At 38.0% G+C, this 27,518-nt stretch overlaps 1 protein-coding gene across 1 annotated transcript; it reads right to left on the minus strand.

The window, feature by feature from the left end:
- Nucleotides 1–6,991: 6,991 nt before the first annotated feature.
- Nucleotides 6,992–15,139, minus strand: LOC137265737 (homeobox protein slou-like). Its single transcript, XM_067801188.1, has 2 exons — nt 14,487–15,139; nt 6,992–8,091 (listed from the first exon to the last, which is right to left on the minus strand). Exons 1-2 carry the CDS (start codon nt 14,944–14,946, stop codon nt 7,520–7,522), a joined length of 1,032 nt encoding a protein of 343 aa, XP_067657289.1. The 5' UTR covers nt 14,947–15,139; the 3' UTR covers nt 6,992–7,519.
- Between the last annotated feature and the right edge of the window lie 12,379 nt (nt 15,140–27,518).

Here is a 27,518-nt window from a genome sequence, read left to right on the forward strand (position 1 = left end):
TTGTCTACTTAGGCGACATATATAGCGTATACTGACACGTGTCTGTATTGCTAAAGACTGAAAACTTATACAGATTTTATATGTCAGAAATATTGTCTGTGAATGTGTCCATTCGGACATATTTGATGTAGAACACATACTTTTTCATCGATCAAGGGGTGTATGTACAACACATAAATGAACTGTCAGATACATGCTATTAGATGACTCATGTGGTAATTGTCAGTCACATGGTATATGTACAACACATACTTTTGATGTAGGACACGTGGCATACATTTAACACGTTCTTTTAACGTTAGACCTACGACAGATTATAAAACAAACTTTTATTATCAGGCTTATGGTATATGTAGGACACATACGTTTAATTTCATATTAATATTTCGTATGTTGAGTGTATATTACACATTTTAATGTCATTATATGTCATATGTACACCACATACCTTTCATGTCAAGTACATGGTACAGCATATACCTTTAAAATATGACATATGATGCATGTATAATACACATATTAATGTCATTATATGTTGTACGTACATCATATGCCTTTCATGTCAAATACATGGTGTAACAGGTACCTTTAATATCTGACGTATGCTGTAGGTATAATACACATTTTAATGTCATTATATGTTATACGTACACCATATGCCTTTCATGTCAAATACATGGTGTAACAGGTACCTTTAATATCTGACGTATCCTGTATGCATAATACACGTTTTAATGTCATTATATGTTATACGTACACCATATGCCTTTCATTTCAAATACGTGGTGTAGCAGTTACCTTTAATATCTGACGTATGATGTATGTATAATACACATTTTAATGTCATTATATGTTATACATACACCATATGCCTTTCATTTCAAATACATGGTGTAAAAGGTACCTTTAATATCTGACGTATGCTGTATGTATAATACACGTTTTAATGTCATTATATGTTATACGTACACCATATGCCTTTCAATTCAAATACATGGTGTAACAGGTACCTTTAATATCTGACGTATGATGTATGTATAATACACGTTTTAATGTCATTATATGTTATACGTACACCATATGCCTTTCATTTCAAATACATGGTGTAAAAGGTACCTTTAATATCTGACGTATGCTGTATGTATAATACACATTTTAATGTCATTATATGTCATACGTACACCATGTGTCTTTCATGTCAAATACATGGTGTAACAGGTACCTTTAATATCTGACGTATGTTCTATGCATAGTACATGTTTTGATGCCATCATATGGCATATGTACATGACATACCTTTATTATCTGACGTATGCTATATATAGCATAAAACATACTTTTAATATCACGTACAACATATACTTTAATGTCAGACGCATGGTATATGTACAACAAATACATTTATTGTCAAATACATGGTATGAGTACAACATACGCCTTTAATCTGAGGTATGGTGTACACATAACACATATTTTAATGTTATGGATATGTTAAGTGTACAACACATACTATTGATGCCACATACATAGTAAATACATAACACATATTTATAAATCAGACACATGGTATATGCACAACACATACTATCAATGTCAGATGAATAGCATTTTAATGTTGACCAAACAGCATATGGATTACTCACTTTTTCATGTCTGATTCGTTGTCTGTGTACAATACATACCTTTATTATCGGACATATGCAGACAGACATTGTACAGCAATACTGAGTGTGTTTGACACACATTTCGTTTCTGTCAGTGTGCAAGTTTACCTCCCTGCAGTCGACAAAACTTGAAGGAATGCAGCACATTTTCTTTGTGCTTCCTTTATGACTTAACCATATCTCCACAGCCAATGAAACCTGTTTCTGTTGAAGCTGCCTAAATGTGTCTGTTTCATGATCAATATCATCCCAATATCAGTATGCCGATTTGCTAAAGTCCCCCCTTACACAAAAATGACAACTAATTATTTTGTCATTCAAGCTTAGAGTGTATCTACTGAAAGTTTGCAGCATCAGAGCTTTCAGTAAGAAAATACATGTCCCTCTTTGCATCTGTTTGGTTCCGAGGCGTTATCATGTTTACAGATACAGAATGTTAATATGAATTTTATTGCTTCGATATATCACCTGTTATCCCATGTGTCTTTACACCATCAACTTGGTATTTTCCGTTAATAATAATAATATAAAATTGGGACAAGCACGGGTTGATTCTCATTCTATCGACCATTGGATTCCTTGGCATGCGTATCTGGTTACGAGCCAACGTTTCTGTGATATTGTACAAACTGATACCCGTCAAGATCGATGTTAGTGTTGGTCTTCTGCAAAGCCTGTTTGTCTGAAGAGAATCAAGTGACCATGCTCGTATGACTAAAACACGCCATCGCATCCCATTTGCGTCGATAGATGCTCTCGATGTCAATCACTAGATTGTCTCCGTCATACAGCTGTAACATTGCTGAGTGCGGCGTTAAGCAACAGCGTCAAGTCAAGGTGAGCCACGAATGTATTGTCCATACTCTCCCTGATTGACAGTACTCATTGCAAGAGCATATTTCCAACAGAACGCTCTACAATACGAACTGGTTCATTTGTTGATGTAAGTGGCTGGGAGCACGTGGTAGAAGGTGTGGGGAGAACGCTGCCGTGTTTGGCAAGGTGTTCGCCACATGACAGCAACAGACAAACACAGGGACCAAGTCATGACCACTGTCAGACTCTCCATACGTCTTAGCATTTTCTCACACTGAGTGTTGTCATGGCTAACTGAAGATCGGGTTTTGATTAAATTTGAAAATAGTTCAGTATGGCGAGTACAACAGGAATTTAAGAATATGTTACTTTTAACCGAAGTCATGCTATTACCAGAAGGGTGTTTCAGTTCTACATCGACGGGTCACAGCTTGCAAACATGTTTGAAATGTTTTATATAATATAGAACGACATTGCTATCAGTTGTAAGTATATTCCAGAGAGGAGACAGCAGTAATATTTTTGTGATAAATTTTGAATATTTTGTTAAAGAATTAAAATGCATTAAGTTTGGACCAAATACGTTGAGGTAAAAAGTTTAATCATGTTACATGCAGATAGTTATATAATATTATGGTGTCACAATAATGTTAAATAATGTTGTAACAGCGTTTAAGGTGCAGTTGTTTATTATTACTGATATATTCAATACTGAATAAAACCGTTTTTTAAATCGTGCATGGGATTAATGTGTTTATTTCTAAATAAAGGACTTGTAAGGTCTGCACATAAAGATCTTTGTTGAGTAAATGTTCCAAAGTGTTGGCTTTTGCATTTTAAAATAAAAACAGTAAATTCTTCATAAAAAAACATGACCTTTAATAGATAAGTGATGCATTTGCAATGTGTATTCTGTTCAGTACTGTGCGTATTTCCGATTGAAAAAGTAGAATTGTGGGTTTTATCGATTTTCGCGAAACTCGAATATTTTGTGACAAACCTCATTGAAGACGTGGTAGGACCTTAAATTGTGTAACATAATGTATAATTCATTAACAAGTCATTTTATTATTAAAGTTGTAATAATTCTTTTACCATATTTGTTGTTGATAAAATGAGGTTTACCATATACGACAAAAAGTATATTTGCATTTTTGCGTAAGTAAAATGGAAATAAACAATATCATTTGATAGTGATATATTTGATGCAGGTATCATCGTTCAGTTTTCAGTCTACGTCTACAATGTCAGTTAACGTCCTAGTATTGTTTGTAATCGTGTGGTCAGATGCAATTATTTCAGCATATATACACTTGGAAGAAAATGCTGCAAACTTATTTTAATAAATTAGTGTCGAGTCGAGTAATAAATGGAAAGACAGTGTGTGCTTTCATGTCATTATTTCTGAGATAGCATTGATACCATAGGATACCAGATGAAAGAAATCCCCGAAAAATTCCATTCGGATTATTTTCGGCGTACAAGTATTCGTGAAAACAAGTGGACTGTAAAACTGAAGAGACACCAAAACGAAAAGATAAGCGTTTGAATGTAGCGAGTGGGGTTTTGCAGTTAACATCAAGCTTAAGATGAATTATAGAATTCAACAGTAAACCAGGAAAAGATTAACGAGAGACACATAAAATCTAGAGGTCTGTTGTTCTTCAGATTTGACTAATTTTTATCGCGAAGGTCATGGAAGCTGTCATTGCTGTTCACGGGTTTCCAACCCTAAGCAATAAAAATATAGATATATTTTCAACAGAGCTACAGCTCAATGTAAAGATGTAGCTAATGCGTGACTGTTTGGTAAATTATATATTATAACAGATTATACGTTCAATGAAAACAGTTTTCATGAATATAAATAAGTACATGACTGGTATCCCAGTCAGTCGAATGCTAAAAGTGTTCGTATTCATCTCCCTCTCTCTCTCTCTCTCTCTCTCTCTCTCTCTCTCTTCGTAATGAATATAGTATACAATCCATTATAAGTTGAAATTATTACATTATTACATACAATTGCTGACAAATATGTAAGGCTCCGATTCTTGTTTATGGCAAATCGACAAATGGTCAATTAAATAATTATATTATTTACAATGAAGACTGAACTTTAAAGAATATGCGGTATATTAGAGGCTAATGCACGGCGAGGAATGAATTGATGCACATCAGAAGAATGTACAGATAATTCCATAAGAACTGGAATTCGACTGGTTAATGCTTGCTCTGTTTTTGTTAGTACATGCTGCTTCGTGTCAGAAAAAGTAAAACTATCAAGGATGATTTTGCCAGCATGGTGTCGTGCGGCTGTGAATATGGCGTTAGATAAAATGGCGTGAAAAGTATATCTCGGGGCATTAGAAGCCGGGCCCTACCTGCAGTAAGTGTTAGGTCCGCCTGGTAGGTAAACCGTCACACTCGCTGTAGCTGGAGGGTCACGTACATTCACACGTCTACATGCAGTTGTAATTGACATCTAATTTACTGTGTGTTGCAGTACGTGATCATCGGTTGTTTTTTGTCACCGCCTCAAGGATAAGGATGGGTTTGTTTCAGCATCAATATCTAGGTGATATGACAACGTCATCAGATGTAAATGACAGTCATACACGTATCAAATTACCCACGTGGAGATCCGGGTTAGAGCTGGTCCTCGGTAACCCATGCTTGTGGTAAAGATGCGACTAAAAGGATCGGGTGGTCAGGCTCGCTGACTTGGTCAATGCATGTTGTCGTATTCTTTAAATTCAGATGTTCACCATCGTAATCGTAAGGGGGAATAATACAACAGCTGACAGCAACAAAACACTTGCTGTTGCTGTGTATAAAAATTATGAGAAGTAGACATGTTAATATGTGTTCGACACTTGGCTGATCAATGCATGCAGCATCCTTCTGCACATCTGTCGTGTAAATCGTTTGTGAAGTAGTCTGTTACAAATCTTATATTTGCATCAAAATTTCACCCTAAAATATAGACACTCATATCCATTTATTGAATTAAAACCTCACCGTGTATATGTTAAATAGCGTGATATGCATTAAATTTATATTTACTTTAAAGCATGTGTTGGGTTTATAAGGTTTGTTTCATTTTCGTCTTTAAGGACCAATGCAGGGAAGCTTATTTTCTCCATAAGCTATTTTGCTTTATTGCAAAATATAATATCAGGCTCATAGTAAAATATCCATAAAACGCAGTTATGTTTTAACGCACAAAGTTAAATCCGACGAGAAAATAATCAATGCTTCCTCGCCACAGAACAGATCTAGGCTATAATTAGTGTCTAGAATAGTAACTGTTTTCTAGTGTGTGAGTGAGTGAGTTTAGTTTTACGCCACTTTTAGAAATATTCCAGCTATATCACGGTGTTTCAATGAGTTTCACACATTGTACTCATATGGGGAATCGAACCCAGATATTCAGCGTAACGAGCAAATGCATTAAACACTAGTCTACCTCGTCGTCCGAATAGTTATTTTTAAAAGTCGGGTAAAAGAAAGTGTACCAAAAAATATTACAAATGTCAACACGTTACTAAGCTGAAAACGTCACCGAAACGTTGCAAGCTTAAGTTCTAAAACATGACTTCGATATCTGAATCAATACGTCTCATCGAATAATCATTACTTATTTGTTTTGTTCTTAGAAACCATGAAACATACTTCCCATTGCCAGGCTGTTTATTTATACAGCTATTTGTTTCTGTTCGTATCTAGATCCAAAGTACCACAGATCATTGATCATTGATCATTGATCACAGTTAAATCTAAATGTTTTAATACAAGATTTTAAAGTAAGTAAAGTAATTGTCGCGATAGTGTCAGCAATGTTTTGTGCACACGTTAAAAATGCATATCCCTATTTTCGTGTGGGAGTCCATTCTCGCGTTTAACTAAGTATGAAATGATAATATTATGTAGTATTATATCCACGTTGCTTTTAAATGCATTTACGATATCCGATGTTAAGTGTTATCGTGAAGACATTTGCTATTCCTGATGAATGTACATAAATATATTAAATTGATCTGAAACCGCTCCCCATAAACGTTGCATGTAATTCCAAATCAACTTTGATGAAACCTCTGAAGTGGTGGTGAATGAAAGTGGTGAGTTTTACGCCGCTTTAGTAATATTCCAGCAACATTACGGCGGGGGACACCAGATACGGGCGTCACACATGGTACCCACGTGGGGAATCGAACCCTGACCTTCCGCGTGACGAGCGAACGTTTTCACCACTAGGCTATGCTACAGCCTGGAGAGAGATGGCACGCCACTTTCCATAAGACGCCAAATCTCATAATAGTACCAGGGCATCTATCATAACACAAAGTAATGCAATGGAAATATGTGAAAACGGATAATCGAGTTTAACTGAAGAAAAAATATTTTTTTTGAAAAAAACAACAACAACAAAAAATAACATATGAAAACTCCCAAGCCAGGAGGATCCAAAACAAAACATAAGCCATTTATTGTATTCATTATTTTTTCAGCACTATTTATTTTTGCACCTTTCATGTGTATATATCCACAGAGTGAACATCTAACGTCACCACAGCCGCATATGTACAGAAGAACAGTTATGAATGAGGTCACTTCGTCGTCGGCGTTAGTAACGACCTAACCACGTTTCCAGGGCCGACATCTGTGCCAGAATCATCTTCCATCATTTCATTTCAGCTGCAGCCGCGTCTCCGCCGACACCATCGACGACGACGGTTGTGTTCGCACTGTGAATAACGGCAATTTCGTTTGGAAATAAAGTCGGTTTCGGGAGCTCTGACTGGCGTTACTGGCAATTGTGTTCTTAGGAGCAGTGTCTATGGCACAGTTCAATATAAGAGTATGAAGCACTCTCCAGCACTATTTCGTCTTGATGACGTCATGTGTTACGTCAATAAATTAGGTGTGACGCCATTTTTGTTATGACGTCATTCTGAGACAGGACGTCTACCACGAGTGGTAATACATTTTGCGCCACTGTGACGCAAACCTTTCAACCATGTTGTATCACTCAATTCATATCACGTTGTTTGGCTAAAATAGGGGTAGTATATCGAATGCGCCTGTCCGGGATATGACGCATGCGCTCTGAATAGTCCAAGATGCCCGAGTATATTGTGATTTGGGAGGTAAGGATGAAGGCCTTGTCCGTATAACATACTAGCAGAATAAGGCGACGAAAACGTGCTCATACTTCCAGAAGATGGGGGGATTGTCGGACTGTTCACATCCAGACCCGGATTCTGCTTCTTCCATTTTGTTCTCCTGTTTTGGAACCAGATTTTTACCTGAGTTTCAGTAAGGTTCAATGACAGGGCCAGGTTGAGTCGCTCGCACACTGACAGATAGCGAGTGGTTTTGAATTTATTTTCCAGCGCCACGAGTTGTTCATAAGTGAACGCTGTTCGCGCCCTTCTCGGTTTCCCAGCCTTCCCGCCGTCAGACGACGAGGACTTGTTACGACGTCGTTCCCGGTCCTTGTCGTCGCTTTCGTCGTCGTCATCGCATTTCTCATCACCGTCCATGATGTCGTTGTCGTCGGAATCGCCGCGATGGTCACGTGACAAGAGATCATCGTCATCATGAGGTGATCCTGAAAAATGAAGATTCGGATCTGAGAAAAGATATCATTTTATTGTCTGCATACACTCGACACTCACTAAACCAAATGTGGACATTTATTACAACAAAACACATACGTAAGTGTATTGCAACATGTAATAAATAAATACTCATCAGGTTTTTTTAAAACGTTTGTTGTGTTTTATTGACGACACAACATCAAACAAATGGAAGAGCTGGGTCAATAGACTAACAGGTAGTCTCTGAAGTGAAAATATTTTACACACAAAAAATAAAAATACTCATAAAATATAAAGAAAAGGGGGCAGAAGATTTCTTTCATTTTCAGAAACTGTTGCAATCTAGACTTGCCACAAATTCTAGATTTTCATGGACTTTCTTGGATATATTTGTTTCAGGGTCTGCATGACAGACTAGATCACGTGAAACACAGCGCAATCCCTCGTTATCCCGGACAAGTTTAAAGCGGACACTGCTAGTACGAACACCATAAAAGCGGACACAGTTGACAGGGATCCTCCACTTTCAATAACTGCTGAGAATTCATACGTGTAACAATAATTCCTGTGTCTTAGGTAGATGGAACTGGAAATTTGTCTCAGCGAACAATCCCACTTGAAACATCGGATCAACGGTTTGCAAACGGTATTGCCAAAGTCTTCATAGACGTTTTAAATATACCCAACCAGTCCACAATGTGGGATAGATATTGTGTATGGATGAATAAATTATGTGAATACTGTGTATCTGTTATACATAACATCCATGATAAGTGTCGTATTTAGTTGCTGTGGGTAACAAGATCTGTACTGGAGATGTATCAAGACCATTTCAGCGGAATTTCAGTATTTCTACCGTATGCTGCACCCTACGCGGATGATACTGTTCACATTTTACATCATCCCTTGCTTGGCATTTACTTATGGAATGTGGTTTTGTCTACGTCAGCATAATTAATTTTAGTCTGGGGACATGCGTTTACAATAATGACGTCTATTCGATATACATACGATGGCTACCATGGTAGTAATTATACGAGATGGTCTAATTATATTGCATAATTATTCGATTCAATTTTCGTGAACTTTTCCCTAATTATTTCTTTTAATTCAAAAATATCTGCAAGGGTAGGTTATTAGTTAACCTTAGCAACGGAGTGCTTGACAGATGTGGATGTAAGTTTCACACCAAGAGGTACTGGCTTCTTAACACTCCGTCTGTCCCTTTATATGAAAACTTTTGTCCAGCTCGATAAAGTCGAATTTCTGTAGCATTTGGTGAAGTTTCACAAGAAGAGTAAAAAGTGAAAATATAAAGGAACATGTTATTGAAATGATAATAGCTGAACGGACCCTTCTGTGGAGGTGTTTGATTGGATCAACTAGCACAGTCCCAGAGTCACGATATCCGTTCAATTCATGAGGGCAATATAACAATTTAGCCTACAGATTCATCATTAGAAAGAATTGTCCACGGTGCTGACTTTCTTTGATCCTCTAGTATTTCACGAGCTGCTGACCAAATTAGGATATTGTTCCCCCCGCATGTCGGTGTGTTTTGCCCGCATACTCATTTGATTTATATGTGTCCAATCCGAGGAACAAACACTCGAGTTCTATGGCCACTGTGCGACATTAGGACTTTCAGCAACGCTAGAAGTTTATCATTGTGGAGTGACGTCTTGTCTAAAGATGCATAAATAGTGGGTCGATCCTGCCATACCGACTATAGAAGAATAAACGAGCAGACAAAAGGATGATTTAAACATTTAATGCGTCAGCGAAGCTTTTCAACCTATCTTAAAGCGCATCTTTAGATCGCCATTGGGCCCAGCTACATCTAGCCTCTTGGGACATCATCAATTTCCAATCTTTTCATATCGGGTCAGCCCTCTCCCCCTCACCCCATCGCTCACCCCCACCCCCGTCTATTAATCGCTGGAGATGGGAGAAGCCAGTGGAACAGATGTGCTTGCTAATTTCTGCCCTAGTGTCGCGCGACACTAAAATCGCTAAGATCTAATTGGCAAATTTCTCAGTTGAACGCTTTCTAGTGGTTGTGATGGAGTCACGATAGTCGGAGTTGACCTTGCGATTGTGTGGTGGAGTAGGAACCGGTCAATTCAGATGAAGTCCCCATTATATGAACTGCAGACTCGCTACCCCTATCCCTTCCCCCACCCCCCAGCCCCACCCGCAACGAGCGTCTCTCTCCAATTTCCCATTCACGGTATCCATTCTCTCCCGCAAATAACCCTCAGAGTAACTATTTTTATACTTCTACATTCTCTACCTCCACGCACCAACCCTATCCAAACCTCCCATCTCTTTTAACTCCTATCCCCACCCACAGATCCCACCCACACCTTCAACCTTCCCTATCTTCTTCACTAACCCAGATGCTACCTCAAACCTTCACTACAATCCTTAGTCCAATCATCACTATATAATAAAATCAAACACCCTACATAATCTGTGTAAACAAAATAATCTGTATCAACAAATTATTAAATTTCCCTTTCATCACTTAACAGCATTAATGTCAAGATGTTCGTACACAGTTCATGCTCAGGTTTGCAATGATTAGAAAATTGGATTTTGATATAGCAAATTCGCAGCAAAAACTTAATCTTCGCACCATAGTGAGTACGTTTTTTCAAACATCACGATCAGTCGCCTATTTCCCATGCTTCACTTTGCAGAAAACATTAAACATTATAAACTGTTATGTCGGTTCCTACATACGTTTTCAGCAGCATATTTTCTGCCTCGCTAAACTGTCATCGAATAAAGCTTAACATTCTGCAAGACACAACCAACTGCAAAATTCCCATTTAAATGCATTTTGATGTAGTTTAGGCAATTCGCAAACGTAAACAATCCCCCATTTTAATGGTATGTTTTCGTGTAATAATCATGAAAAACATTAAAATTCCATTTGACGGTGTAAAATTGTGTAGACGAATAATAACGTCCCTTTACACGCAGGGTCGGTTTTTCTCAGTTACCTCTAGCTAAAGGACGTGCATGGACATTTAAACTAAGACCACGAGAAACTTGGGAGGGGGACGGGTTGGGGGGAGTGTGGGAGGGACTTTTCCTGTTGCATTTGCTAACTCATAATCAATATTTTGACAAGGCTCATTTACCAACCATGTTTCCGGAAAGAATGGATTTCAAAATTATTGGAGTTAAACGTTTATCCTGTTTTAAGACCCCTTACGCGAGGCCTCTCCAAACGTTTAGCTGATGGTGTTAGACCTTCAGTGAACGGGAGAGACACGCGATCATGGCTGAAGGAGCGAGCTGTCTTCTTGTTTCATATAACGTGCGTTAAAAAGTGGCGTTTTCGATTTAAAAACGTGTTATTTCCATGTAAGCTAATTAACCCTCTAGTTTCTTGATGACGCCTGTCGCTTCACCAGTTAACTGCTTCCGGAGAGATTCGTCCCTTTAGATGTTTACGCAACATCACAAAGTTAAGCCCATACGTTATGTTTGAAATTCATACAGGAAATATGAGCTTTTAATTAACATGGTAATTATTGTATGTTTATATAAGAACGCACACGTGAACAACACGTGCCAGTAACGGTAAATATCTTCCCTTGTCGTAAACCGTGGTAATATGAGTCAAGCATTGAAATGACCCTGTATTTAAGCTCCTGACATCCACTCGCATATTGCTAAACTGTTTGTATTTCGTAAAATATATGTTGCTTTATGGTGCGATTTTCCTGTCCGTAAACATCCTAAAATAAATGTATGTTATCGAAGGAATTTCAGTTGAAGGTCTAAAAAACTAATTATTCACATATTCCTCGTGTAAAAACAGTTTCACGGTTTCATATTAAATATATATTATTCGTTTTGTAACGCAGGTGTGTTTCGTATTAATTCAATTTAACCATCATTTTGTATTTTGAAGATCGATGACAGCAGGCGCATGACTTGGGAGGATTTAATTAAAATCTGATCGCAGGCGTGGTTGATTTTTCACTCAATTTGTTGATGGTTTGTTTATTTCAACCTTTAATAAAACGGACAAACGTAATTACAGGCATTCTCGATATCACAGTCTATTACTTCTTGGAAGGACGCTTCTTAAGATCGATGATACAATGATGCCAATGTGATGTTAACCACAATGCCCAAATGTTGCAGTTATTCAATATAAACGTGTATATTAAATATGCTGACACTTAAAGTTATTAAGTTAATATATGTTGCCAATTTCTATTGACATGTTGGGCTACAGATGGAGAGGTGTCAAATGAGAAACATCCAATTGTCTTGTTAATTTCAGTGTTTGTATTCGGGGCTCTATTCTGTTCGGTTCTACTGATAGCTGTTAATCTGTTATTTGGGAAACCGTTGATGCTTAATTTATCGAAATGAATATCTAACCTTAGCATTTCTGACAGAATTTGTAAATAGTGTTATAGAGATTTTTAAATCAATGAACGAACACGTATCGGAATAGTCCATATCAATAACATAATTCCATCATAAAATATGACTTGACACAACAAAGTAACGAATTTAAAACTTTTATTGATTTTCTCTGTAAAACATGATTTTTTCAAGCTAATTATTTTTTTACAATCTAAGCAATACTTCACAAACGAAGCTGTCACTTATCACAATGAAAATGTATTTGACAGGGTGAAATTGACATCTATTTTAAAATTATCTATTGTGGCTGTGAATATTTTTTCAAATGAATTTGATGGGGTATTTTCAAATTTCCTTTTTGTGAGTAAGTGAGTGAATACTGCTTAATTCCGCATCTCTTTTGGCAATGTATGTTTCCTACATTATAAACAATGAAATGTTGGTCAATATAAAACACGTCTAGCGTGTAAAATGTTCACTGTAAAACCATGAGTAAATATATGTAGCTTTGTAAGTGACACCCAACATACGCTAATGACTCGCGCAATATAACCTAACGACTTCTTCAAAGACCTCCCTGTTGGTACAATGTGTTACACTTGCGGTCTAATTACCCCACAAAGCCATTGACCACTGGTCAGAAGGACTCAAGACAACGACACTGCCTTTAATCTATTAATGACTTAACCAGATTTGTTGACGGAGGCTCTTACAGGACGCTGCGCCAGTAATATAAATAAATATATAATTACTGAAAAGCGTGTTTCTCTTGATTTTCAGGGGCGTGTAACTCGATCGTGTTGTGGTTATGTAGAGTTAACAGATAGTTGATTTGCCGTGACGAGTCTTTAGATTTGTGTGTGATGATCGTACAGCTTGCTAGGACACACGCTTGTGATCTACGCACCCCGTGGGAACTTACTATCCCAGTCGCAGAAATCCTTCAGGAATCTGACTTAACTAATTATTATTATTGAGACATGATTCCCTTACAAACAGGGGTGACAGATAAATTAAAACGAAATAGCCGTGAAAGTATCTCAAATAATTTCAATTTGGGAAAGAGATATTGTGTTCAAGTATGTTTCTTTAACATGGACACGTAAAAAGTAAAGGTTTAAAAATACTGGCTGTATACAGATATTGGAGTAAAAAAGTGGGTGGGATATTTTTCGGCTGAACTTTATCCTGTTTTTTTTCGGAAACTGCAAAAAGTGGCTTTTGAAAATGTGGATTTTCATTTAAAACGAACTTGAACAGATTAGGTAAAAAGCAGATTGCATAAAGAGCCAGATCAAATAAAAAGTAAAAGCGGCGAGTAATAGAGTCAAGTTTGACGACGGTAATGACGAATGCAGACGAAGTCGACGAGAAAGTTTGTATTTGCTCAATAAAATAAATATCGGGATAAATAACCTCAACGTGGCAGAAAATAAAGATTTATTATGATAAACAAAACACACAGCAACATGGCAAAACACAACCGGTTTTATGGGTTGGTGAAAATATGTATATGGTATGTTTGTGGGTTTTTAATATCTTGAAAAAATCGTGGCCACAGTTTTCATCCATTTAAAGGGGAGGTTTAGCTACACTGGTGTGAAAAATTGCACATGTCCTTTTGACACATATATTGTTTCGGTGTTAATTATCAACACAAGCCACACAATATTTATCGTATATCTCTTCTTTTTTAAACAAAAAAATATAATGTGCTACATAAAATGTAGATATTTTGAGAAATTTTCTTCTCGGCAAATGAATATACATTCGACAAATTTACTTGAAGAAAATATAAGAGTTTTTACGCCAGATTGACATGGAATAATAGAATTCATTAAAACATTAAGCTGATATTTTTGCATTATTAACCATTTTTCAAATAAAGACAAAAGAACATATGACTATGCGATAGCTTATGAGTTGGACGTAAAAGTGACGAACACGTGCTTGTGTCTGAACAGATAAGCAAATAATGAAAAATCAATAAAAAGGAAAATCGATATTTTACCTGAACTATGTGTGAGGTCATCTAGGTGAGTTGGATCACAGGAGCTCTCGTCCCTCCACGGGTGCCACACCCGAGATTTCGTAGTACCCGTGAATTTGCTGGGGTCGAGAATATCTGCCACCCTGAAAGACGTAGTTTGAACTTTCGGCTCGTCCGGAGATTCCGGCCTGTGGGGTGAAGGTGTGTGACGTGAGCCCCCGGGACTAGGGGCAGGGGTGGGTGTGTCTGAGTCTCTCCTCTCTTTGGGGTTCTTCTCGTTGTCCTCTATATCCGTGTCGGGAAACGCTTCTGAGTGTTCGTCATCGGACACTGGGCTGTCTGGACCCCGGGTATCGGCCAGTCTGTTGACCAAGGTGTCCATTCTGTGTTGATATAACTGTTGCAGCAGTCGGACCGAATATTCTCTCAGTCGTTCATAAGTTTCACCCTGATCGCAGGGCACTTCGGTCGGGTTCTGCATACACTCAAATTGAACAAAAACACAAAATAAAATCTGTCATCAGTAGCTATGCGTTTTCAAACGAAAGCGTCTCTTCTAACTCAATCCACGTCTCAACTGAAGTATTGAAGCTTCGGAGTACTATACAGTCCAGGCGGATTTGAAAGGTAACGCCGAACTAGACGAGTCCTCTAAACAAGCTCTCTGTCTTCACTCCAAGTGCGACCCGAATGCACCTTGCTTGATCGTAATAATGAGATCGCAGTAACAAGTGCTTTCAGCGATCCTAACTTATGCGCATGCGTAGTACCTCCCCTCGCTCGTGCGCCGCTCCTGTGGGTCGGCGGGCCTAATTGAAAGAGAACTCCTATTAATTCCTCAGAGCGTTGCTAATTGGCTATCGCTTTAATTGATAGTATTAAGTTGGAAATGAGATGAGACTTCGAGCCCGGGCCCGATAAGCTCCAAGTTGCTGATGAAGAAGAGTCGATGGTAATTTTACAATAAATTTACCGGGCGTTGGGAGACGCGATCGACTGATTCGGAAAAGTGTTGACTTGCGGATGAGGGCGCGAGGTAGCTCCATGGCTCTAACTCATAGTCAGTAATGAATGATCTATCCAGGATTTTCGAGAGAATTTTTTACACATGCGCCGGATCACTTGAACGTACTGGGTAGGGAAAATGACAATTTTCATTCGTGTCTCAGCACTAACTTCGTTCGTTTTGGAAGTTCTAAATCGTTAATACCAATCTCTTAAGACACTAGGAGATAAAAGTGAAAGTGTTGTTCGAAATCGGTCTCAGGAGATGCCATTATAGTTTGACCAGCACGTGGGTAAACCAAGAGACCATTATCCAGGCCTCCTCCTCTCGGCCCCCCTCCCTATCTGACGCTACCCCGGGGGTTTGATGAGGAAATCATGTGTTGAGGGATTTGGACAGGGGCACAAGTCTCCCATTCTCAACATAAAGTAAGATCTCAATCAAACTGCCACTTCTGAAATTCGAGAAATTCCTTGAGTTAAAATTTAAGGGCTTTTTATTTAAGTAACCGAAAGAGCACAGGAGTACGTTTTTTAAGGTGACATTTGTAAAATCAGTCAACTGTGTGAAGTTATGTATCTCTATAATTGACAGCTTTTCCCTGGATTATTTCAAATAAATAGCAGGAATATGACACGGATTCAGAATTTACCAAAACATTACTCTGTGTTTAACTTAAATACACGATTTTATTTGCGCTGGCATTTGCCGTGTAAGCGTATTTAAACATACACGCCCATGCATGCGCGCACGTACACACCCAAATGCACACATAATACACACATATCTAATATATATCCTTCTCATATGTTATATATGAGAAAAGGGATTTTTTTACCTTTCTCAAACCCGTATTTTCCTTGGATTAATGTTTTCGTTATATTATGGTTAGGATTGAATGTCAGTTCTTTTACGATTTTAAGAATAAATTATGAACATATCGTAGTGATTATAACCGTTTTTAAACAGGAGTAAAAGTTTTCTCATCCTTGTTTGATTTGTGTGCAATACGTGAACAGTGTCACTAACGCCGGGCTACACGTGCTCCATCGTGTCAAATTATCGATTAACGCATAAATGTTGAGCACTTCGCTCTGCGCCCCCTGTGCAGTTCAAGCCATATGTAATTAACAAACATGGAATACAATTTACTGATTCCATCGAAATATATTTTAAATTACAATAGAAAAACACACCTACGTTTGACTTCGAATAAACAAATTTAAGGGGGATCAATACATCTGTTAATAAATTTACCGCTGATTAAAACCATACATTTAGCAATGTGATACTGAAGACTGTTTCACAAGTTATTATTTTGTGGAAATAACAAAGCGTTTCGAAAAACAAATATTGATCTGAAACGGATGTATAACAGTTACTGACGAGAGCCAAGGTCAGGGTGTGTTTCGATTTCGAAGTATTTTTAATATTTTGAGCACTGAGTTTATAAACTGTTGATCTCATAGTAAGTTATTGAGTTTAGATGCAATTTGGGGTTCTCGTTGTAATATATGCCTGTGTTCCATGCAATTATTTATTAATGAAATAAATGAAATATTGTAAATATCGATCTATTTTAAATGAATTTATTTTATGGAAGACTTCTTGCTTGATCTAAACTATCCGCGTTCTTCCATACTGTAGTGGGAAAAAAACCTATCATTTCAATGACCCATCGGTTCAGTTAAAATATAGCAAATTAATGTTTTGGGGAGTATCTATCTTGTGTGAGATCTTTCACCATACGAGTGACCTTTCTATCTAGCCATAAACCCTTCAAATACGTATAATGACAAATTATAATGACTTCAACAGTCACAGTCTGTTATCGCCTGAACAAGCTTGTCCGACAAGCGTGATGATAAATATTTGGCTATCTTTTCAATTGTTGAAACACAAGTGTCTCCCAGTCGGTCATTAGGGTGTGTATTTTCTTGTGGACATTGACCGCAGCCGGACTGCCCAGGGGAACGCTCACGTGCTCCGATGACCACTGGTCAAGCCAACGCAGCGGTAAAGCCGAGGCTGTGATTTTACAGCATTGGTTTTCGAAGGAAAACATTCCCCGAAATAGAATCGTTTGTGTCAACAAATGACACGAGTCTAACATTTCGTTGATATTTTGTTTCATTTTTATGAATGAAAAATACGAAGAACTGTTGTTTGAACCATTTTCACCATTCATTTCTTTTATGCTGAATAATCTTCGGAGAAAGTATTCGTGAATCTGCTGAATCCTTGAATCCTGCTGAATCCTTGAATCCTGCTGAATCTTTGAATCCTGCTGACGAGAGGAACCCGAGGCATGGTGAGAGTTTCACGGTGCATTGTTAGCATGATGTCTGGAAAGGACGTATGCTCGAAGATAAATATGCTGCCAAAATATGCTTGACAAAATTCATTATTATTTGTTCTTTAGTTTAAACTCGAAAGCAAAATTAACATCAGATGCAGATTCTTCGTTTTTTCACTTGTGACATTTTTTCATAGCTCTTGTGCCACGGTGCTTTTACAAAAATGCATTGTTATAAGAATGCGGAAAGTTGAAAGAACTTTTCCATATGTCGGAACTAGAAAAAAAATCCACACTCCTAAGGCTATTTCTAATATTGTGGTACTTAAAGTATTTTAACACCGTTGCCGGAACATACAATTTTACATTTCACCTTTGAACGTTTACACGTACATATAAACATCTTCATTAAGAAAGATCAAATGAACTTTATGTATCGTAATTATCATGAATTTGGGTTTTTTTCGTTTCTACTATTTCTTTGTTTCTTAACAAAATCTCAAATTAAAATTATAAACAAAAGAACTTATTCAAGTTCAAATTTCATCCAAATCGGTATATTCTTTGATAGATGCAAATATTTGAATTAATGCCATACACCCCAAATAGTTATAAAACGTCATAATTAAATACATTTAAATCAGTATATGTATATATGATAAGATTCGATAAGATTTTTACTGCATGGCATTCCATGAAGAAACAGAGGTAATATTCTGTATCAACTACAAATATATATAGTGAAATATGTGCCTTCTTTGCATTTAGATATATTTCAAGTAAACATAAATAAGTATGATCTGCATGTCAATATTTGCTTAAACCAAGCCCTATTAAATATCAATTCGTAATATAGAAAGGTGTTCTATATTAACAATCTTTCATTCAAAATTGACCAAAACGTTGAATCAATTTCTCTCTGAACGGATAAGTTCGTTACGGATGTCAGTGGTACCGTTACTAATTTGACACTATCAGTACCGTTCAATAATTAATGACAAATAGGATTTGACACATATTTTCTCGTAAAATCATCTCGCCTATCAAGAAAAATTAAATCGAACGGAACCCGTGCTACACTAATGAAGACTCTGCTGCCGTGACCGTCCCGCCCTGACTAGCACGAGACAACCCTGACAGGTGCCCGCTACCCCTCGGGCCACTTCGCCCACCCCCGGGCCGACAGCGCGTGAGACCAGCACGAGATATGGACAGCGGTCACTACAGCAATATTATCTGGCAGTATGGTGCTGGCATTTGCTGTTGGCACCTGTCTGCTAATTCTTTCCAAAATCATAACAAAACCTGAATTAAATTGTCACCTGACCAAGCAAGATGATGCCTCGAGAAGTTATGTAAAAACACAGGATGGACCTGTTATAGACTCAACAAAAAAAGTTAAGTACCACCCCACTATTCAATATTTAGGAATTATGTGGATCATAATAAGAACCTAATTTTATGGTCCTCAACTATTTTACTGTGTTATGTTTGTGAACGTTTTAGTTTTAACAGTTTATGTTATACGCGGCTTTTAAACTAAATAAGCGTTTGCGTGACTAAGGCGTAGTGCCACGTACCTCTTACACAAAGAAGGTTCCCAGTTCATGAAATTACACAAGCAGATGTTGTAAATAAAATGCACGCAGAAACGTGATGTTTTTTAAGTAAGAAGCCTATTTTTGGTGTTCCCCGCCGTGATATCCCTAAAATATTTCTAAAAGATACGTAAAACTATATTCAGTCACTCACTCACTCACTCTTGGTACTGCTGAGGGGGGTATCGATTCTATGTAAAATATGTAATGTCTGAAGAGGATTTTTCGAGGTTTATGAAAACACAAGTTGATAGTCCATGAATTGAATACTTTATCAAATTCTAATTAGACATTACTTGCAATCATTTCATATTAAAACATCTCTTTAGACGACATATGTTACAATAAACAGAATGTGGGTGGAACTACGAATAGGCTTCAGTCTGTGCATCCACGCTGAGAATCAAACCCTGTCTTTGGTGTGACTACCCATCGCTTTAACCACTTGGCTAGACCTCCAGCAACATGAAGTTATTTGTAAGTGAATTGAGATTGATATCTGCAGAACAACACATTGGTATCAGTATTGAATCTCAGTGCTGTTTTGGTTTTGAAATCAGCTGAAAAAAAAGTACATTGAAATACAATCCTCGTCTCAAGAACTCCTGTTAACCTTTCTGCACGAAATATAAATAACGTATAGTTTCACAGTACGCATCCTGTACATGAAGCCTTAGGTGTAAAAGAAACGTCTTGTTCCTTAGATTTCCTAAGAGTTGAAAAGGGCACGAATAGTTGTTGCTGAAACCGGGGAGGTGATAATATTGTCTGTGTGGTGTTTAACGACTCACATTTCAGCTATATGACGGCGGTGTATTATAAAACACCAAATCTTTTACCACACCAACCAGTGATCAACAGTATGAACATCAATCTACGCATTTGGCATATGATGTCAAGTGTCAACCAAGTCAGCGAACCCGTCGACCCGGTCCCTATGGTCGTCTCTTATGACAAGAACGGGTTGCTGAAGACAAACTTTAACCTGTACTTTCAAGGTCGGGAAGAGGATGAGGGTGGGATGAGGGTGAATGTTATATTACACCTATATTCTGGGGTCTGCAAGGGCGACAACAAACCCCTCATGGTGTAATAGGTTGAAGCGGAAGGCTCACTATATTCCAAACACTTTTGTCCTGTGTCCTCCATAAACGCTACCAAACAAACCTGTCCTACAAGCAACATTAATGTTGCAACTATTATCATTTTCGGCAATTGGTGTAACAAGAGATCGATATATAGACCAACAGTATTCGTTCATGCACTGATATCAATACAGTGGTGAAGTTCAATCATCATCAAAGAACACGACCTCCTTCCACACCAGGTGCTGAAACATGGAACTTTGAGCGTGTCTTTGCCAGAACGCACACTGCAGCTATATGGATTAGAAGACGAAGAATGATTATTTCAAATTCCGACACTTATTCCAAAACAGACAGAAAACCTGCGCAGGAATAACCGGCCTGATGGTCTTAATGAGCCACGAGTATCCTGTGACCTTATTCATTTGGACATTAGAAATACAAAACGTATTGATATGTGTATTACATTTGTTCAACAGATCCATCCCGTTGAATTATTAGTGTCTCTATATACAGTGAACTGCACATATAGCGAACACTTCTTACGAACAGTGTTCTGGTCCGGTCCTCGTTTTGTATACCGGCGCCTTGAGCATGGACTGGTGTGTGGATATGTGCGGAAAATAAATATCCTATATCCTATCCCGTATGCTTTAGTCGAAATGCGTATAACAAACTACTGTTATAACGGACTAATATTGGTTTGACTTCTTCATACCCGTACGTGGGTGTATCCGAACATGGGTTTACATGGATCGTTGGATTGCATTAATAATACACCCCTAAGGGCACCACCCTGTCGCAGTCAGGGTCGACTTTTGCAATAATATTGTCAAAGCCTCGCAAAACATTTTCAGACCGAAAGTACGTCAGATGCTGACAGTCACCCATTTTAAAACTACAACACAACCGTTTGTGTGGACGACGCTGCTGTAGAAGTTTGTTTTAAACCATACTTTGATTAACTATTACCTCCGGAATGTCCTCCTTAAAACTACACACCTTACAGTTTATTTATGTTATGTCTATGTAAACGACTTTCATACTTTGGCGATATTTTTGGAAAGCGAAATATTCCAGTAATTCATTTCTTTCGAGTGTCCCAGGAAATAGCATGTCAGTATAACGCGATAAATATATTGTTGTTTATCTTTCACTGAAGAATATGACACTAATAGGCAATCCAGAGAAATATCCCAGAATGCCACACACGAGCAGTATCATATTGATATCGCCACCGCTGACAGTTCACTTGACAAATGATAACATTAGTACCTTCAAAGGTGATGATGGATTTGTATTGTATGTTTTTAACGTTTATTTCTTCAAGTCGTTTAGATGTTCGTCTACATCAGTTTCTAGTCGTAGAAATCGACATTAGAGGCCTGAGAAGAGAAGGTCTTAAATAAAACTATCGGGGAAAAGAAAGTCATACCCACGTTTTCATTGTGGCAAAAATTAAACCATCTGATAAGGGCAGCATGATTTTTTGTCCATTTTTATTTCAGTACATCAGGGTTACATGTTCGTACAGTAGCATATGAAGCGGGTTGAATATTGTATATGGATACCTGTACATACAGTAGCATACACGTTCCTACGGTTCATGCAGGGTATCATAGGTGCGTGTTGAACCTAACGTTTACAGAATCAGCTTACTAACGTTACATTTGTAGACATCAGGCCCATGTGCACATTTTAGGTGGCTATTGATTTTATCCGGATGCTGATATACTGTAAAAATGGTGAGGAATATGTTTTCTTTGACAAATTAGCAACGTATTCACCCTTTTCAATTTGCATTTAATGTTGTTGACAATGTATGAATTATATATATATATCTTCGACCCGTGAAGGTCCGGGTTAGAACAGACCTTCAACAACCCATGCTTGCTTGTGTTGTCTATCTTCTAAAACAGTTTATATGTAATGATTTCAGGTGAATATTTGTTTTGCCCACCTACACCAATCCTTGCAATATGTTTTGGGTTTTGTTTTAATTCTTAAAAAGTTTTAATACTGTACGCCTCCAACTAACTGATGTTGGTTTGTTTTGTAAGATTCTACTTTGATTTACTATGTCCGGTGACCTGCGTAAAATCTCCACAACAATGAAAGTTGATTTTAAAAGACTTCGAAAGGATTCCGGGTTACATCCGAGCTAATGCAACGTCTGCCAATCATGGGGACTATATGGTGGTGTGCTGTAAAAGTGACACAAGTTAAACGCTAGTAAACGTTACAAATCACGACAAAGGTGTACATGCAAACAAATCTGATACAAAACAAGGATGGTTCTAGGTATGAAACACAAGATCCGAGTAAACGCGTATTCTTTTTAATATTTTATTTTTACAGTTCTTCTCGAATACAAATGCATTTGCGAAAACATTTGACATAGGATGTCCTGTCAGTATGTTTACCAACAAATACACATTTGTTTCGAATCACATTTAATCAACCGGTCCATATTCAAGTAATACAGTCGAACACCTTTGAAGGTCCCACGTGAATACTTCCGAGTCATTCGATGTTCGACACAGCCGCCAAAGGATGACTAAATAAGGAATTCACAGGAAGCAGGCTTTAAATTCGACACAACCTTACGTTCGACACAAACTTCGACTTCAGTTACGACACTTTGCACGTCTGGAGATGAGGTCAGATCATTAAAGGAAAGGGATTTCGGTACCCACACAAGGCCATGGAAATTCTGGAGATTTGCTAAAACGGCACCATTGATATAAAACAGAAATTCGGAATTTGTTGCCTCAAGCAGCTAGAGGGTTTTGGCATCTGACATTAACACAATGTGTTAAACTGGCGAGAAACATCATTCTGGCCATTTGACTCATGTTAATTACTCTCGTTGATTTAATTTGATCGCTCGCACGAACACTCATTAAGCCATTCAAAGACCAATCCAGATTAATTGTTACACCATTTTGCACAAGTAGCATCTTCTGACATTGAACAGCACTGGCCTTGAGTGGTGTTGAGTAAGGGCGGGTAACTCTCATTTACCAGTCATTACGTATTATGGATCTTGGCACCAAACTGGTTCTTTTGTTTGTGTACAGATTGGTTTTAATATGTAGATGGAACCCAGTTAAGCTCTGACAGGAAACAGACAATCACAACATACAGATGTCCGGATCACCTTGGGTGTATGTGGCAAGGCCCGGGGGTGGCGCAGCAGGGGATGGGGTCCGGTATACCCTTGCAGTCTTAGTAATTAACTCCGTAACAAAGCGCGGTTGATGAGCTTGTTATCTTAATAGCCTATTCACTCCGGCGTTTTCAAAGTAATTCACGCAATTTCTCGTTGATTCTCGTGGCATGTCTTGACGAATTGGATTGTCATGGGAGCTAAGAAGAGCCCCCATTGATGCCAAATGCGAAACGAGGTATGAGATGTTAATTCCGACTGGATAGCGTTATGATCTCCCAAGTGTCCCCATCCGTGGTCCTCGCCATTATCTTCAGCATTGTATACGAAGTCGGCATTCCGTCTCCCAACGGCGGAAAATTGACTAGAAGTGGATCGCCGCAAACAACGTTGTGTAGATTATTTGTTTAGACTTTTCTGTTAACTCCCCGAGATCGGTATGAACTGGAGAAGAATAGCATTCGGAATAAAGAACATTCCGCGAGTTCTCCTAGAATTTGGTAACAACTTTGGCTTTTAGAATCACGGCATGATGTGCGCGTTTTAGCCAGATTGTTCCTCCTGAGTGTACGATGAGGTACTTTATTTAACCGTAGTTTTTGCAATATTTACCGATACTCTATTAAGTGGCGGTGACAGGTGAACAGATTGTTTGCAAATAAATTCTTGTTTATCAGCTTTTCAAAACTTATTGAGAATGCTATTACTTGTAGGAAAACAATATGTTCAAGAGGCAAGACCTTCGTTGTTATTGTCTAAAACGGAAACCATTGTATTTCATCAAGATCCGGGTTGATAGTAACTATATCTCGGGTCAAACTGGTTTCCCTATGTAAGTGTTAAAACAAATCACCATAATTAGTTTTGTGACTGCAGGAGAAGTGTATATGAGAAACATGACACAATTATATGACTAGACGACTTTTTACTCGCTCTATATGCAACCAAAGGTTTGGGGGTCTTGTTTTGCAGACAATGTGTCGAGGGTGCGTGTTGCTTAAACAATGACAATGTATTTATCGAGGGAAAATTGAAACATGATTTGCTTTTCTGACCGTCTTTGTGAATAACTCAGGTCGCGAGGGCAAAAAGGAATCAAATCTTCCATTGCCATTCAGGTACGGAATCAACATGTTTTGTTTTACAAAAATACAGACACCATTTGCACGGGATTCGTACTGACGAAACACCTTTTGCTTTGCATATATCGAACGTTATATACACTGTTAGAATAAAGGGGAACTCGGTTGAGGACTGGGGGTTTCTTGTGGTAAGGCGTTTGTGGGATGGAAAGATGGAAATAAATTGATGTTGAGAGAGGGGGAGAGATGGATGATGAATATTTCCCGAAAGTCCATATCTCAAGAGAGTAGTGAACGTCAATTCCGATCTGCAGAATACTTTCACCGGAGTTGCAATACGTATATATTCAATTCTGTCCTGTGTTTATGGGTTCTGAATGTCGAAAAACATGATTATGAACCTTATGATTGAATATTGTCCCGGTCAGTATCTGAATGTTACATATTAACATATGAGCATTTGTTTTTCGTTGAATTCTGAAAATTGACAGAAGGCACCGCCTATTAAAGTTATTTTTTCAATGTCCCATAGGACGATTTTCCGCTATATTTGACATGTCATTAATTCCATTCTTCAGATCGTGCTGGATTGTGTGTTAGATTATCTCCCACGATTGAGGCTGTGCACTGCGCAAGGAGTATTCAATGCGCGAAGGTGATGGTGACATTCGATAGATCCATTGGCCGCGTCATACACGCACTAAAAGATGATACTTGTTATTGCCATGCCTATAGCTCAGCATTATGGGGGAAAACAAGGACTGGTTGGGGTCAGTATATTTTGTGTGAGAGAGGTTTCCGGACCAGCAAAGATCCGAGGTGTAATTGATCTTCAGTAAAACATGTTTGTCGTAAAAGGCGACTACCGAGATCAGGTGGTCACACTCGCTGAGTATTTTTTTTTAAATTATTATTGTTATTATTATTTGGTAGTATGTGCAGGTGCCACGATTTTATAATCGCTGACTTGGCTGACACACATCCCAAGTGCGTTGATTGATATTCGTGACGTTGATCACTGGATTGTCTGGTCCAGACCGTATAGCTGGAATATTTGCTGAGTGTGGCGTTAAACAACAAACCAACCAGACAATCTACCAACCAACCAGCCAAATGTTAAATTATGAGTCGCATCTCTAGTCGGCTTGCACTATATAACATACATAAGTCCGGACAAGCTGTCAAGCACACGTGCTTGTCAAGCACACGTGCTTACGCCATATAAGTGAAACAATTTTCAACGCGACGTTCAACCTCATTTCACCTTACCTCTGGAGACCAGAACCAAGAAATAGTTTCCCCTTTCCACAATATTTAGTTTTAAATTTTTTTTGTTTTTTTTTCGCAAATATTAGTTTTTCTCAAAACGAAAACAATTTGGACGGTAACAACGTGTAAAAAATTAAGTTAAGGAAATATCATTTTGGCATTTTTTGTATTTTTCCTGTGCGTTTTTGTATTTGTGTCTACGGCTTTTTTATCAGTTTTTTAACGACCATACAGTTTGTTTAATTTAACACTCCCTCTTTCATTTATTGACGTGGGACGCCAGTGGGGACGTCACGGTTGAGTGCATCCACAAAAATTCCACAGTTTCTTTTTCTTCCCCAAGGAGATGGTAACGAATATATATGCGTTGTAATGACGTCATTGAAATGGAAACAGGTTATAGTTGAAAATTCGTTGTGAAAGTTGTCTAATGTGTAGCAGGAGTTGCTTGTCACCTTCACTGCTGGTGGCACCATTTTAGAAGATGAGGTTCCTCTTTCGCATTTTTTTACTTACAAGGTGTATAAACTGATATTTAGTTCAATAAAATATTTGCCTTATCTAAAATATATATCTACAAAAATAAAAAATCCAAATGTACCCCAGGACAATTTATCATTTCTGCAACCGAGGCAATCAAGACTTGTTCAAGCTTTCTAGATTTAATTGTGACTTCCATTTGAACGTATTCTCTGGGGTCTTGAAGATATACCATTTCCGAATCAAATGTTTATATATTTTTTAAAATGACAAAATGTTTAACCATTTATATACGTAATGATCGTCGTTGTGTACTGATATTTATTTTTATAACAGCATAGAACAGCAGTTATGGATAACGGTTTCTTTATTTCGTGAGTGTCACTGCAGAATTGTGTACCATTAACAAACAAGAATGCACAACGGTACGGCAGTAATCTTGACAAAGGTACATGAATCTGTACGGAAACGTCGCACTTACGAAAACAGGAAGTTGCTACCCACAAAGCCTGTTCATAACTACACGTCCAAACTTCTAAAATGCCACTCAAACATACGTATAACAAAACTGTATAGAACAGGCATGCCGACATTTTGAATATGTATGATAGAAACAAATAATTCCATTCAAATTGAAAAATGAGTTGGGAGATTCTAACGATAGACCCCGAAACTGGTGAAATCTAGACTTGATTCATTTTGGCGCCATCTAGGTTTGCTGAGATTGTATAACTGTTAGTAATTTGCCACTGAATCGCCGAAAAAAACGAATTTTCCCCCAACCGTTACTGTAATGCTACAGCACCGTGTGAAGGAAGTAGATTTTCCTTAGTAGCAAGGGCGCACTTTTTTGGAGTATATATGTAATTGCACGTTCCATTTAAACCATGTGTTTTCAGATACTAAACTCGAGTCTCAGACATGTGTTACTGCGGCAAAATCGCAGGCGCCGAGAGGTTAGCTAACCAGTACAAATTGTGATTGACCATATCGCTGCTGATGTCTTCACAAGTCGCCCGCTATGCCCAGTTTAACATTTACAGTCTTTGACCAACCGCTTTGTGACTC

The sequence above is a fragment of the Haliotis asinina genome, chromosome 15 (assembly GCF_037392515.1).
Source record: "Haliotis asinina isolate JCU_RB_2024 chromosome 15, JCU_Hal_asi_v2, whole genome shotgun sequence".
Classification (NCBI taxonomy): domain Eukaryota; kingdom Metazoa; phylum Mollusca; class Gastropoda; order Lepetellida; family Haliotidae; genus Haliotis; species Haliotis asinina.